Raw genomic sequence first — 13939 nt, 5'->3', positions numbered from 1 at the left:
AATCAGTCTAATCTTGAGTCGTGAATTCTATGAAAGTAGAGCAGATCAGATAACGTGAGTGATACGCGAATATTATACACAATGATTTATTTAGGAGAATGTAATTATAATGAACAAATACCAGATAAGTTATGGGTTAGTCAGAGTAGTACAGTGGCTGGATGCAAATGAGGGCGAGCAACACAATGGCTGTGTAGAGCGCGTGTAAAGGGGGGAGGGAGAGAGAGAGAGAGGTAGAGAGGGACTTTGTGGGAACAATGGACGAGCAAGGGCAACTGATTTAGCAAGGGTTAAGCTAACTCATTTGTAAAATACAATCAAACATCAACAATTTAATCACAACATGCCAATATGTCACAGGTAAGAAATATTGCAAATCGTAGTTACTTTTGTCGGTTTGAAGAAAGGTAGAGTCAATGGTTTCGTTATCGTCCAACGAAAATAGAACAACGGAATCTTTGGCCAAAGTTCCGGGCGCTCAGTGAATTTGCAGGTTGAGAGGAATAGTTTAGAAATGTAGCTAGCACTTCAGTTTAATCCTACGAACAAGCGGGGGTGATTGTACGTTTGGGGGTTTTATACTCCAAAGGAAAAGGGGGGGTCCCCGTGAAGGTGACCTCTTTCATTGGTCAGTTTTCCCCCACCTGGGCGTTGTCCTGAGATCTGCCTAGGTGTGAAGTGGCTGATAACTTTTCAGAGTTCAGCTATTTCAAATGTCCATGTATTGCTTATACTTCAGAATATAACAATACAACATTCGTAAATGGTTTTGTTAGTATGGTACAATCATTTTGATATCCAGATTGGCTGACTTAACTATACTTGAAGGGAAGTTATAATCAAACCTCAATTAAACAACGTTCTAAGTAAATGGGAAAAACACACATTATAACACATCAACTACTGTCATTGAAATAGTGTCCATGAGCCATGTAGTCCTTGAGAATATGTTTGTAAATCCTTTGTTCTGATACTGTGGGCCGTGTGGCCTCTGTATCTGACCCCATGCTGGGTCAGAAGCTTTGAAGCTTCTCCTCTGGGAGAAGGACAAAGGGGGAAGACCCTTTCCTTGTCGGGGGTAGGAGAAGGTGTGATGGTACCGTGCTTTGTCTGTGGACTGTGCTACAGTGTCATCCCATTGTCTGAGGGTTAACGCGATGTCTAGTTCTGCAGGTAGACCATACATACGCCTTTGTTGTCAATGACACAGGTCGTTTCGCTGCCGGAGAAGTTAAGAGCCACTATCTTCTACGCTAGAGCGTACGCAACTTCCGAAAGCAACATTAAGCCAAGCATGTTTGGTTTCTTTTGAAGTACTAAGTTTCCCCTTGGGAAATCAAATGTGTCATCCTTTGTAAATGACTTTTTGTTGATCGTCTTCAGAGGAGGAGCCTTCTGAGACGTTTTGAAGAGTTCTCCAAACAAACAGCCACAGCAGAATGAAGCTGTGGGGGAGTCCAGAGCATTGCGCCTTTAAAGCTAGTCGAGAAAGAGGATTTTGATACATGTACAACTGCTAAACTTTGGCGCGGGTACATTTTACACTGGGATTTGGGATTTTCGGCGGTTTATTTAGCGTGTCGCGTTCAGCTCAGTCTAAAGTGTTTCAAAGTAATCAGCTCAAGGGGTTCCTTCTAGAGAGGAAGAAATCCTAGGAATCCCACCGAATATACATATACACACACATATTTATACAGAGAATGAGGGGAACCCGTAAAACCATAGCAAACTCTTCCATTTCAAAGTCTTCCCCTTCATTGACAGGTCCATGGCATCCTCCCCAGACTTAGAAAGGAGGATGGAGGGGGTGAGGGGGGGTTAGACTGGGAGGAGGGGTCGGGGGGTGGGGGGCAGGCTGTGTGTGGTCTATAATGAACCCAGCTGACTTGCCCCCGCGGTAGGACGCCACTCAGACACAGAGGTGTGCTTGGCCTAGGGGCAACAAAGGCTTGGTAACCAAGGAGACGCCACGAGGATGAGGGGGGTGGATGGGTTTCCACGGAGCAGAGGATGAGGTTGGTGGATGGGTTTCCATGCTGGATGAGTAAAAGATGACCAGCTGCTCGCCAGTAACTGGAGTTCAATCGTGACATGTAGAACACACCTATCTCTAGGACTTTAAAGATCCTTCTACCTAAATAGGTCTATAAAGGTCCTATAACAAGTCTGCATTTGCAGGTTTCATTCCAATGTCTACCGAGGTATATTCCTAGGTTTTATCTTTAGGTGTTTGTAGATCATATCCCCATGTATATATGTTAGGCCGTTGTAGATCATATCCCCAGATATATCTAGGTCCATACCCTGGATCTAGCTGGGTTCTAACCCCAGGTATATATCTAGGTCCATACCCTGGGTCTAGCTGGGTTCTAACCCCAGGTATATCTAGGTCCATACCCTGGGTCTAGCTGGGTTCTAACCCCAGGTATATCTAGGTCCATACCCCTGGTCTAACTGGGTTCTAACCCCAGGTATATCTAGGTCCATACCCTGGGTCTAGCTGGGTTCTAACCCCAGGTATATCTAGGTCCATCCCCTGAGTCTAACTGGGTTCTAACCCCAGGTATATCTAGGTCCATACCCTGGGTCTAGCTGGGTTCTAACCCCAGGTATATCTAGGTCCATCCCCTGAGTCTAGCTGGGTTCTAACCCCAGGTATATCTAGGTCCAGCTTGGCTGGACGTCTTGCTCACCTGGTGATGATGGCCAGGTGAGGAGGACTCATGCAGGCGCCCATGAAGAGCACCACGTTCTCGTGGCGCGTGTTGCGGTACGCCATCACCTCCCTCTTGAAGGCCTTCAGCTGGTCCTCGTTGTCCCGCTCGATGTCGATGAGGCGGATGGCCACCTCGCCGTGCCAGCGCCCGTGGAACACCTGGCCGAAGCGGCCCTTCCCAATCAGCTCGCCCATCTCCAGCTGCTCGATGGGGATGTCCCACTCCTGCAGGAAGATGCTGGTCTGGCTGGCCTTGCGCGGAAAGTTCCGGGCCGACAGCAGCGACAGGTTCATCTCCTCGAACTCGTCGCCCGAGTCCTCCGCCTCGCCGTTGCCCTCGTCATTCTGGAAACGGCACCAAACTTTATCGGCTTCGAGTTGAACTCGATTGGTCTCCCAATAAGTGAAATGTGGATCGCAGTGTTTTGCGGATGAGGATGGCATGACTCCTTCACAGCTAGGGTTCTCCAACGTACAGGAGGGCGTGTGAGGTCGGGACAACAGTAAAAGGAATGACAACATAACCTTAACCCTAACCCTTGGCTGTCTTCCTTTTAATATCATGTGATTTAGGTGCACTCGATCAGGTAGGATCCTAACCTGATTGGTCAGGCTGGTTCAAAATGATTCTCTTTAATGTCGACGAGTCAAAGGTAGAGTTTCAATTAGACACAAACAGTATGAACGGAGGTTTAAACTCACATCTGATGTCGGTTCGACTTCAATCTGGAGTAAAGGGTTCCCCACATTTCTGAAAAGTAGACAGATGAACACCATGAACAGCACCCTCTGGCCTGTATTCTGGACCTCTCTGGCATCAATAGCACTGGTGTGTCTTATACACACACACACACACACACACACACACAGGCACAAAATCACAACCTCTGTCTCCTCTCTCTCCTTCTCTCTCTCTCTCTCTGGGTCCCTATCCTCCTCTAATCCCCCTTCTTTCTCTCGGCCTCCCTCCCTCCCTTTCTCTCTCCCTCTCGGTCTCTGTGCTGTGTCTCGGTGTCAGGTCACGGCCAGGTCGGCGCGGGAGACGTCAGGTGACTCCCGTGGAGCAGAGCCCCCATCACAGTCCCCTCTCAGCCTAATGAGAAGCTCCGGCCTGGAGCTGAGGGCCCGGCGGTGCCTCTCATTAACCCAGGGACGAGGCCCATGAGGGTGGGGGGATCTGCCAGCTGCCACTGGGGGAGCGCACGGAGACACGGAGGACAGGACGACTGCTCGGCTTTTAATGAAATCATAGGAATGTGAGCTTCATAAGTGCGCTAATGTATTCACATTTGTCAAGAGGCAGAGAGAGAGACGGAGGGGGAGGAGTGGGAGGGAGCGAGGAGGAAAGAGGAAGGAGAGAGGAGGAGGGGTCATTGATAAAAGAAGAAAGAGAGGGTGGGAGGGAGGGAGGGAGGGGGGGAGGGGGGGTAGGAGGGAGGGAAGAGGAGAAGGGAAGAGAGAGGAAAAAGAGAAGGTTAACACAGCCCAGAAAGAGGCAGACAAGTGAAGAGAGGGGGACAAAATAATTCACTCCTCCAGTAAACGTGTCATGACGGTGATGATCAGCGGAGATCAATCTGTTCAAACACCATGTATTATCATTTCTTATCATAAACAGGAAGGCTACCTCGCCCTCCAGTGTCTGATATATTGCGATCATAATCCAATTAACAGAGCAGTCCAAAGGCATCTCGTCACCCTCGTCCTTGTGCCCGCGTTTTACGCAGCAACGGTTTTTCAAGAAGCAACTGAAATCCACTTGGCATCCGAACTGTAGCGTGAACCCGTGGCCATGCTAACATTAGCCCTTCCATGTTTGTCTCGTCTGCCTTCGCATTGAAATTGTCACCCAAATACTTTTGCTCCAATGACTCTGCAACCCTTTGGACCAAGAGCAAGACAGAGCCGCGTGGCTGAGCCGGAATCATCCGCTCGGAGCAGAACAGACAAGTGGAAGCAGTCTGCTGTCCCCCCGCTGATCGGCCCTGGAGGAAGTATGGGACCTAACACTCGGGTCATCCTCTGACAGCTGATATCTGTCTGTGAAGCTCCCCTAGACCAGTGATCTTCAACCCTGGTCGTCAGGGCCCACGGTCCTGTATGCTCTAGATGTTTCCCTGCTCCAACACACCCGATTCAAATGAACGGGTCGCTGAGTCAACCTCTGCAGAAGCAAGCTCTGCAGAAGCAAGCTCTGCAGAAGCAAGCTCTGCAGAAGCAAGCTCTGCAGAAGCAAGCTCTGCAGAAGCAAGCTCTGCAGAAGCTTGACAACAACCATTCACTTGAATCGGGTGTGTTGGAGCAGGGAAACATCTACAACACCCAGGACAGACCCAGTGTCACTAATCTTTGACCCCACTCCTCTAAACTGGATCTGAGGGGATGGGACCGGAGAAAAAGCTTCAAATGGCGGATGTTCCAGCCGGCCAATCAGAGGGGGAAGTGCTGAGACTGAGGGCGGAGTCCGGGGATGACTAAAGTCACAGCCGAACTTAAGCCACAGGTGAGGTAGTCCGGGTCCGGTGTTACTTACCCAGGTTCTGACAGGACTGGATGCAGGACCACCTGGGGTGCTCGGCTGGGGGGGGTCTCGGGGGCCACATCTGTGGGGGAGGGGGGGGGGGGGAGGGGGGTGGCACCAAGGACAACAACACAGTAACAAATGAGTGACAGTGTAACGACGCGTGTCACAAACCCGTGACAACACAGACAACACATGCACAAACAGGTCCATGCGTTGGATTGTTAGGTATGTCTAGCGGCGTCAACTTGTCTTCGTCGACCATGACCCTCCAGGAAAACATACAGAAGTCCTTTTCTGCTCATTCATTTCTTATTCCTAAACTCGACAGCTAAAACTCCTTCTTCTGCGTCTTCTGACTCTCTCTCCGGAAGCTCTCCCTGCCACCCCTGTAGATGTGCCCCCCCCCTCCCCCCCTCCTCATCTCATAGAAGCGTCTCCGAGGTTCTCCTTCCTAATAGCCCGCCCAGGGAGCTCTGCCCCCCTCCTCACCCACCCCACCCTCCTCTTCCTCGTCCTGAGGTCCCAGGAAAGTCTGGGGACGGGCTCATCATTACAGGGCTGCAAGGAGACAGGCTTGGGGGTGGGGGGGGAGGTGGGAGGGAGAGAGGCCGAGAGAGGCCGACTTTAAAGCACGCCAAGGTGAGAGGAGAACATTCATCCCAACATCAAAAGAGTTCCCCCCTCTTTGGGGCGTCGCTGTGCATTATGGGTAGGGGTAATGATCAATTATGACGCACTTACCGGGGAAGATGAACTGCTGCTTGTATTTGAAGTAACTGGAGGCTGAGAGAGAGAGAAAGGGGGAGAGACAGAGGGAGACAGGTGTCACGCACGGAGACAAAGGGAGAGAGGGAGAGACATTGAGAGAGAGGAAAAGAGAGAGGGAGTCATGGTGACCTTTGGACCGTTATGATTGGCTGTCAGCACAGATTTCAGGGAAGAGTTTGTTTTTCATTTTTTTTATACATACTCTCGAAAGTCATAAATCTCAAACGTGCTTGTGTAAAAATACTATTCATCTAGCAAGATTCCTAACATAAATGCAATTAAGATGTTTGTAAAATATATTGTTTTCGTCCTGATAGGCTTTGTAGCAAAAAGGTGTCAATCAACACTCCTACCTGTCAAGTTGAACTGTTTCTGTTGCCGGGCGGATTGCGGAGAAGGGTGTAACGGCGAAGGGGGCGTGGCGCTGGAGGGCAGGGGCGGGGCTGGGGAGGAGGGGGTGGAGGAGGTGGTGGAGGAGGGGTTGCTGCTGGAATCTGGCTGGTAGGGGACAGGAATGTGGTCCTATCAGGAGAGAGGACCAGAATGAGATCAGTGAGAGAAGGGACTCGATCATTGAGAGGGTCTTTCTGGGGTCTTCTCTCTCTGGTTCTATTAATAGCCTGGGTTGGGGGGGGGGGAGGGGGGAGGGAGGGGGGGGGTTACCTGAAGGCTCACAGTCTTAAGTTTAAAGATCTATCTATTTAAGTTTCCAGCTACACACACAGCTGTTCTAACTGAATCATCCCCCTTCAAAAGGATATTTACAAATGCACGAAGAGCACATGTCCATTAGTGCTGTAACTGGTGCCAACGTAGCACATCAGAGACGTGAGCTTCCATCAACACCAAATATTGAATGAAGCCGAGGGAAAACTGAGAGAAACCAGCTGAATCACACTTGGGAAAGAGAGAGAGGTAGAGAGAGATAGAGAGGTAGAGGAAGAGAGAGGTAGAGGAAGAGGGAGAGAGAGGTAGAGGAAGAGGGGGAGAGAAAGAGAGAAAGGTAAAGAGAGATAGATAGATAGAGAGAGAGAGAGAGAGAGAGAGAGAGAGAGAGAGAGAGAGAGAGAGAGAGAGAGAGAGAGAGAGAGAGCGAGAGAGAGAGAGAGAGAGAGAGAGAGAGAGAGAGCGAGAGAGAGAGAGAGAGAGAGAGAGAGCGAGAGAGAGAGAGAGCGAGAGAGAGAGAGAGAGAGAGGGACTGTGCACCCAAATGAATGAATATGAGGGCGCCTTGTTTACCTGCTCGCTTTTCTCTGCGGCTCGCATCATTAGTGCATTAGAACACTGACAGCTCGTTCCCTTATGAGTCACACACACACCTACACGTACACACACACACACACACAAACACACATACATGCACACACACGCACCCACACAGTGCACACACACTCACACATGCAGTGCACACACATGGTGTGCATTACAAATACACGCAAACACACTCATTACTATAGATCCCTCAGGCTGCAAGCCTCAGTGTTGTGAGCTATTAGCCTGGGGCTGCTTGTCCACCTGAACCCAGAAGGTGCCTGGTGGCAAACACTTCTACAGGGGTGCCACTTAGACCCGGAGAGGAAAACATTCCCTTCCTTTGGGCTCCCACTGAAATTGTTATGTTTCTGTCTCGTCCAGTCCTGGTTTTGTGGGTGTCTGTCCAGTCTGGGTTCCAGGTCACATACCCCAACATCTTCCAGTTCACCTCCCAACTGGACACACCTGTTACCCATCCACCATTACCTGCACGGTTCATCTACCCTGGCTTCCCACAGACTCGTCGCCAGTTCAACGTTGCTACTTTGACGGTAGTTGGTCCTTGCCTTCAAGATGACTGATCCGCCTCTGTCCCTGTGTACCGCAGACATCATCGGCTACCTGTCCCATACAGCTCCCTCCTCACTCCCTCGTGTCTGGCACCCACGGACCTCACCGTCATCACCCTCTGTGTGGCTACAATAAACCCGGTTCATTTCACATCAGCATCTGAGTGTTGCATTTGGGTTCCCCTGTCACTCCCCGGGCAGCCGGGTTCCCTAACAGAAATAGCTCCGTTGCTTAGGAATGAGGACGACATACCTGCCTGTGTTTGTCGCCTAATAGCACCCTGCTAAGGTTGCCTTTCTGTTTGTTTGCACTTGGCGTGCTCCCGTGCGGGGTCCCAGGGAGGGCTGAGACGTTGCCGCTGAGGGCAGGCTTTGTTTGGCCACAGACGGGTCGATCAGGTGGACGTTCCGAACCGTTAGCGAGACCTTGACCCCCCCCCCCCCCCCCCCATCCATCTCTCAGACGAACAAAAGGCTGAAACCATGTTTGAAGTGCCGGCGAACAAAGTTCTGTCTCATTGAAACGGATCGGTATCTAACGCCGGATGAGTCTGGGTGAGGATCCTCCCGACGCCGGCTGGCTGGCTCCCCTGAGCGACTGAACATTCGGCGGTTCGCAATCGCACAGCAGCCTTAACACAACGAGCAGAGCAGCTGGAGAGGGAGGTGAAGCCTGGGGTGGGGCGGGGGGCCTGGGGGGGGCTTGCGGGGGAGCCTGGGGGGGGCCTGGGGGGGGCTGGGGGCTCCTACCTTGTTGATCTTGTTGGTCTTGGGCAGCGTTTGGCTGATGTGCAGGTCGGTGTATCTGAGGGCCGTGTTGATGTCACATGGTACCGATTCGGTCCGCACCAAACGGGCTGAGAGGAATGAGGAGGGGAAATAACGCAGGGAGAGAGAGCGAGGGAGTGGGAGGGAGGGAAAGAGAGAGAGGGAGAAGGAGAGAGAGGGAGGGAGATGGGGCGAGAGGGAGAGAAGACGAGAGAGGGAGGTAGAGAGAGCAAAAGAGAGGGAGGGAGAGAAAGAGAGTGAACGAGAGAGGAAGAGGAAGGAAAGAGAGGGAGAGGGAGCAAGGGAAAGAGGGAAAGAAAAAGAGAGGGAAAGAGATGGGGAGAGAGGGAGGTAGAGAGAGAAAATAAGGGGGAAAGAGAAAAGGAAAGAGGGAGAGAGAGAGAAGGGGGGGAGAGAAACATGGAAAAAGAGAGAGAATAGGGAGAGAGAGAGGTATAAAGAAAGAGAGACAGCAGATGGGAGTTCAGGAGTTGTCAGGCACAGAAACGAAAGAGTCAAAGTATGTTTATTTTCATGGAGGACGAGAACAACTTTCTACTTGAACATCTTCCCAGTTGTAATGAGAAGTACAAAAAAGAAATCATTCACGAGTGCATTCTTCTTATTTGAAGTGATATATCTAGAAGGGGTGCGGTCTCGCTTACTGGTGTCTTTACCTTGTGATGTTCCTTGGTGGTCTTCAACGCGAGGCCAGGTGAGAGAGGGGCAGAGAGAGCACAGAGGGAGAAGAGCACTTCAGTGAACCCAATCAAAAACAGTGGTCAGCTACGCCTTTTGAGAAGCGCCCGCACGTTCCTTCATCGCGCCAACACAGAGAAACGAGCCGACTCAGCTGCTCGTGGCCCAAAACCCAGTACCTCATGGAGGCTGTACTCCGGTGAGGAGACACTGTGTGCTGTCATGAACCGAAGGAACCAGGTCTACTCAGCAGAAGAAGCAGGTGTACCTTTGAGTGAGTCTCGTCCTCCTCGCTGGATGATCAGGAGATGGCAGGGCGGGGCTTCTTTGGTGCATTTGTTATGGCACTTCAGCCTTTGTGGAACAACACAGGACAACGTCACAATAAGCCAGTCACCCCCCCCCCCCCCAGACAGTCCTGCTGCTACGTCGAGAACCAGCCCTGCCCACCTCCTTAGCAGCAGGTTTCACATTTCAGTCATGAAATTGGTTACTTGACTTCAATAATCAGTTTGAAAGGACGACTGAAATGATGTGCTGCTCTTGGTCCACTACTGTGACACGTTCCCCTGCACGATTCTGCTGTAAACAGGAAGCTGGGATAAACTACCTCAACCGGCCGTCGACATGAAACGGAACGTTGCTTGGTTATTTAAAGACAGTGAAATGTCACCTTTGTGAGGTGCGGTTGGGTTATATTCCAGTTACCCAACATCAAACTTGTGTGATTCCAGCAGCACTTACTTGCAGTTTTTACATTTGAGTCCAAACAACATTCCCTTCCCACACACGGTGCAGGTCTGGGACATCCAGTACTTGGTGGAAAACCTGCGAGCACAGAGAACCAGACATGAGCACCACCTCCAGCCCTCCTGCAGGCCCACACAGGAGCACCACCTCCAGCCCTCCTGCAGGCCCACACAGGAGCACCACCTCCAGCCCTCCTGCAGGCCCACACAGGAGCACCACCTCCAGCCCTCCTGCAGGCCCACACAGGAGCACCACCTCCAGTCCTCCTGCAGGCCCACACAGGAGAAACTACAGTGCCTGTCAAGAGTTCGGAAACACCAAGCCTTTCATCATTGTTGAGAGACACACACACCCCACCTGTTTTTCATTGTTTTTAATGCATGAATTCAATCAATCACTCAATCACGGTCTGTAGGGCTTTTAAGCTACGTGTATATATATAATGAGTTAGCATTTTTCATAAGGTGACAGTTTGATGAAAATGAAGCTTTTTGTACCAATATCTGTACATTTTGGGTCAAATCATAACAGTAAATCTTAGTACTGTTAAATGATCTTGTTTGTAGCATATAAACAATTGGAATGTGCATGTGTCTCTTTTGACAGACATTTTAGCAGACAAATCTACTCTGCTCACCTTCTCTGGGTTACGACAGACAGCTTGTGACCTTTCAACTATGACCCCACGCTCACTGTGCTGAATGTGATCCTACCACAGGGATCGAACACCCACATCTACAGGGCTAAGCATCCTTAAAGACAAATAGGCTCCATAAGAACGTTTTCTACGTTCCCATTCTGCCAAGGGCTCTAATTGAATCCAGGGCCCCTCATCGCTCTCGTATTCTCCATGAGACAGTGCTGAACTCGCCCCTCCACTTTCCTCTAATAAACTGGACGACTGGGGCCAGGCGACGGCAGCGGCGCCGTAACGCACCAATCACCGGCATCGAGGCCGGGCCTCGGCGACGCTCCCTCACGTCTCCACTTATCCAGAAGCGTAACGGCGGAGGAATGCCGGGCTCTCTGTTCCCCTAATTTACGCCCCCTGGAAACCATCAGCAGGGCGGTACGGGTAATGGAATGTGACTAACAAAGGGTGACAGGATCCACATTTTCTGTATTAGATCTCTGGTGTCGTCTGAAAAGAGATTTTCAGAACACAATTCAATCCAGCCCCGGCGGCTAAGTGACGTTTTACTGCGAGGCTGACGTTAGGGGGGTCGAGTCGGTTCTCGAGGAACGATCTTTCTTCATTGCAGAAACGGCCCCGGAGCCAAAAAACGCTCCAAGCTTTTTTTTTTTATTGTGTTGGCAGGCTTTCTGAATGCGCCCTGTGTTTTCTAGGCCAGGATTATCTTCCCAAACACACAGAGGGGATTGAATATAAATCTTATGCAAATAACCATGTCAGAGGGAATGATATAACCTACCTTGAAACCTGTATTTACCTTTTCAATAACAGCTCAGATATAACACCCATATAAATGACATTTGCTCTCAGCTTGGTGTGCTGTCTGATGACTCGTTAATATGTGTGTGCACAGCCGGGCGCTGCACAGCGACGCAGCTAACCACTTCTAGCTTCTCCTCCGTGGCTTTCTGCATGCTAACCACCCACATGGCTCTTCAGTATATAGCCGGAGAGAGACAGAGAGAGAGGAAGAGAGAGAGAGGAAGAGAGAGAGAAAGAAAGAGAACGGGAGGGAGGACGAGAGCGAAAGGGGGAGCAAAAAGGGTAAAGAAAGAGAAAGGGAGAGAGAGGGAGAAAGAGGGAGAAAGAGGTAGAAAGAGAGAGAGAGAGAGAGAGAGAGAGAGAGAGAGAGAGAGAGAGAGAGAGAGAGAGAGAGAGAGAGAGAAAGAGAGTGAAAGAGTGGGAGAGGGAGAGAAAGAGGGAGAGAGGGAGAGAAAGAGGGAGAGAGGGCCCTTCACAGCTATTGTATTGTTTTACTTTTCAGATCGGTGACATTTGGAATCATCAGGCCTCTCAAACAGTGAGAGAACATCCAGACAAGTTATGCAAGTGCCCCATTTAATTGGTCTGACATTCTCCTGCATAACACACACACACACAAACGCGATACACACGCGTACTCATTAACCAGCCACACACACAAACTGACACTAACACTACACACACAAATATACACATTCACTCTATTGTCAAATGCAAATACGCAGACACGCAGACACACACACACACCTACCTGTGTTTAATGGAGTTTCCCAGGTCTCTTCGGGGAATCTGAGGGGACCAGCGAGGCACTGACAGAGTGTCTGGAGAAGGAGGAGAGCGAGGGATGGAGGGAAGGATAGATGAAGGAACAGATAAAGGGTTGGATGGATGAGTACAGTTCGCCAGGTCAGCATAGCCACAGCTAAACGTGCAGTACACACGAGCCAGTGTCCTGTGCACTGGTTCGGATTCAACCTGACTCGAAAGAGCGCTGATCATGCTGAGCAATGATTACGATCAGACCACTTCCAGCACAGATTCATTCGCTGACATTTCAGACCAATAATAGACATGGCAACAGCTGGTGGGTTGTCATTTGGCATTTTCGTGCAATCAATCACTTGGGTTTAGTTGCGTGGACGCAGCCGCACTACGTGTCAACACGGGAAACGTCCTCGTTGGCAGATTGGGAGGCTGAACTTGTTCCCGTCTTTGAGTCCGAGGACCCTGACAGTTCTTCATGTTGAGAGCTTTCCAAACATGGCCTTGTGGTTCAACCATGGGTCGAATACTGATACGGTATCTCTGATGCGTGTGTGTGTGCGTGTTACCGAGAGAGAGAGAGAGAGAGAGAGAGAGAGAGAGAGAGAGAGAGCTAAGAGAGAGAGAGAGAGAGCTAAGAGAGAGAGAGAGAGAGAGAAACAGAGAGATGAGAGAGAAAGGGGGAGGAAGAGAGAGAAAATATAGAAAAGGAGAGGCAGGGGGTGAGAGAGAGAGAGAAAGACAGTGGGAGACAGAGAGAAAGAGAGATAAAGAGAGATTACATCATTACAGAGCACAGCGCAAACCTCTCTGAGTGATGAGCAGGCTGATTAGGACAACTTCCTGTTTCCTGTCTGCCGGCCCCTCCTGGGGCTGAATATCTGAACACTGCTGGCTCACACTGCTACATTAGCCTCAATCAGCCTGGTAACCTGATAGTCCCTACCTAACCTGACATCCTCTGCTGCTGACAGCCATCCTCTGTCCTGCAGGTCCTCTGCTGGGCTGGGTAGTGTTGGGGCTGGTTAGTGTTGGGGCTGGGTAGTGTTGAGGCTGGGTAGTGTTGAGCCTTGGTAGTGTTGAGGCTGGGTAGTGTTGGGGCTGGGTAGTGTTGAGGCTGGGTAGTGTTGGGGCTGGGTAGTGTTGGGGCTGGGTAGTGTTGAGGCTGGGTAGTGTTGAGGCTGGGTAGTGTTGGGTAGTATTGAGGCTGGGTAGTGTTGGGGCTGGTTAGTGTTGGGGCTGGGTAGTGTTGAGGCTGGGTAGTGTTGAGCCTTGGTAGTGTTGAGGCTGGGTAGTGTTGGGGCTGGGTAGTTTGGGGCTGGGTAGTGTTGAGGCTGGGTAGTGTTGAGGCTGGGTAGTGTTGAGGCTGGGTAGTGTTGGGTAGTATTGAGGCTGGGTAGTGTTGAGGCTGGGTAGTATTGAGGCTGGGTAGTGTTGAGGCTGGGTAGTGTTGAGGCTGGGTAGTGTTGGGGCTGGGTAGTGTTGAGGCTGGGTAGTGTTGAGGCTGGGTAGTGTTGGGTAGTATTGAGGCTGGGTAGTGTTGAGGCTGGGTAGTGTTGAGGCTGGGTAGTGTTGAGGCTGGGTAGTGTTGGGGCTGGGTAGTGTTGGGGCTGGGTAGTGTTGGGGCTGGGTAGTGTTGGGTAGTATTGAGGCTGGGTAGTGTTGAGGCTGGG

General features: G+C 50.8%; 1 protein-coding gene across 1 annotated transcript in view; it reads right to left on the bottom strand.

Annotated features, from left to right (window-relative positions):
• Window positions 1-13939, bottom strand: part of ksr2 (kinase suppressor of ras 2) — a 52554-nt gene that overhangs the window by 15685 nt on the left and 22930 nt on the right. Inside the window, exons 6-15 of the mRNA XM_062452111.1 lie at window positions 12256-12426; window positions 10043-10126; window positions 9567-9652; window positions 9277-9297; window positions 8582-8688; window positions 6362-6530; window positions 5982-6023; window positions 5250-5319; window positions 3419-3467; window positions 2694-3061 (exon numbers count right to left, since the gene is read on the bottom strand). Coding sequence (XP_062308095.1) covers window positions 2694-3061; window positions 3419-3467; window positions 5250-5319; window positions 5982-6023; window positions 6362-6530; window positions 8582-8688; window positions 9277-9297; window positions 9567-9652; window positions 10043-10126; window positions 12256-12426 — 1167 coding nt within the window. The remainder of the gene's footprint in view (window positions 1-2693; window positions 3062-3418; window positions 3468-5249; window positions 5320-5981; window positions 6024-6361; window positions 6531-8581; window positions 8689-9276; window positions 9298-9566; window positions 9653-10042; window positions 10127-12255; window positions 12427-13939) is intronic.

This window comes from Osmerus eperlanus, chromosome 25 (assembly GCF_963692335.1).
Source record: "Osmerus eperlanus chromosome 25, fOsmEpe2.1, whole genome shotgun sequence".
Lineage (NCBI taxonomy): Eukaryota > Metazoa > Chordata > Actinopteri > Osmeriformes > Osmeridae > Osmerus > Osmerus eperlanus.
Note: the sequence above shows the minus strand (reverse complement) of the source record. Positions and strands in the feature narration are given on the sequence as shown.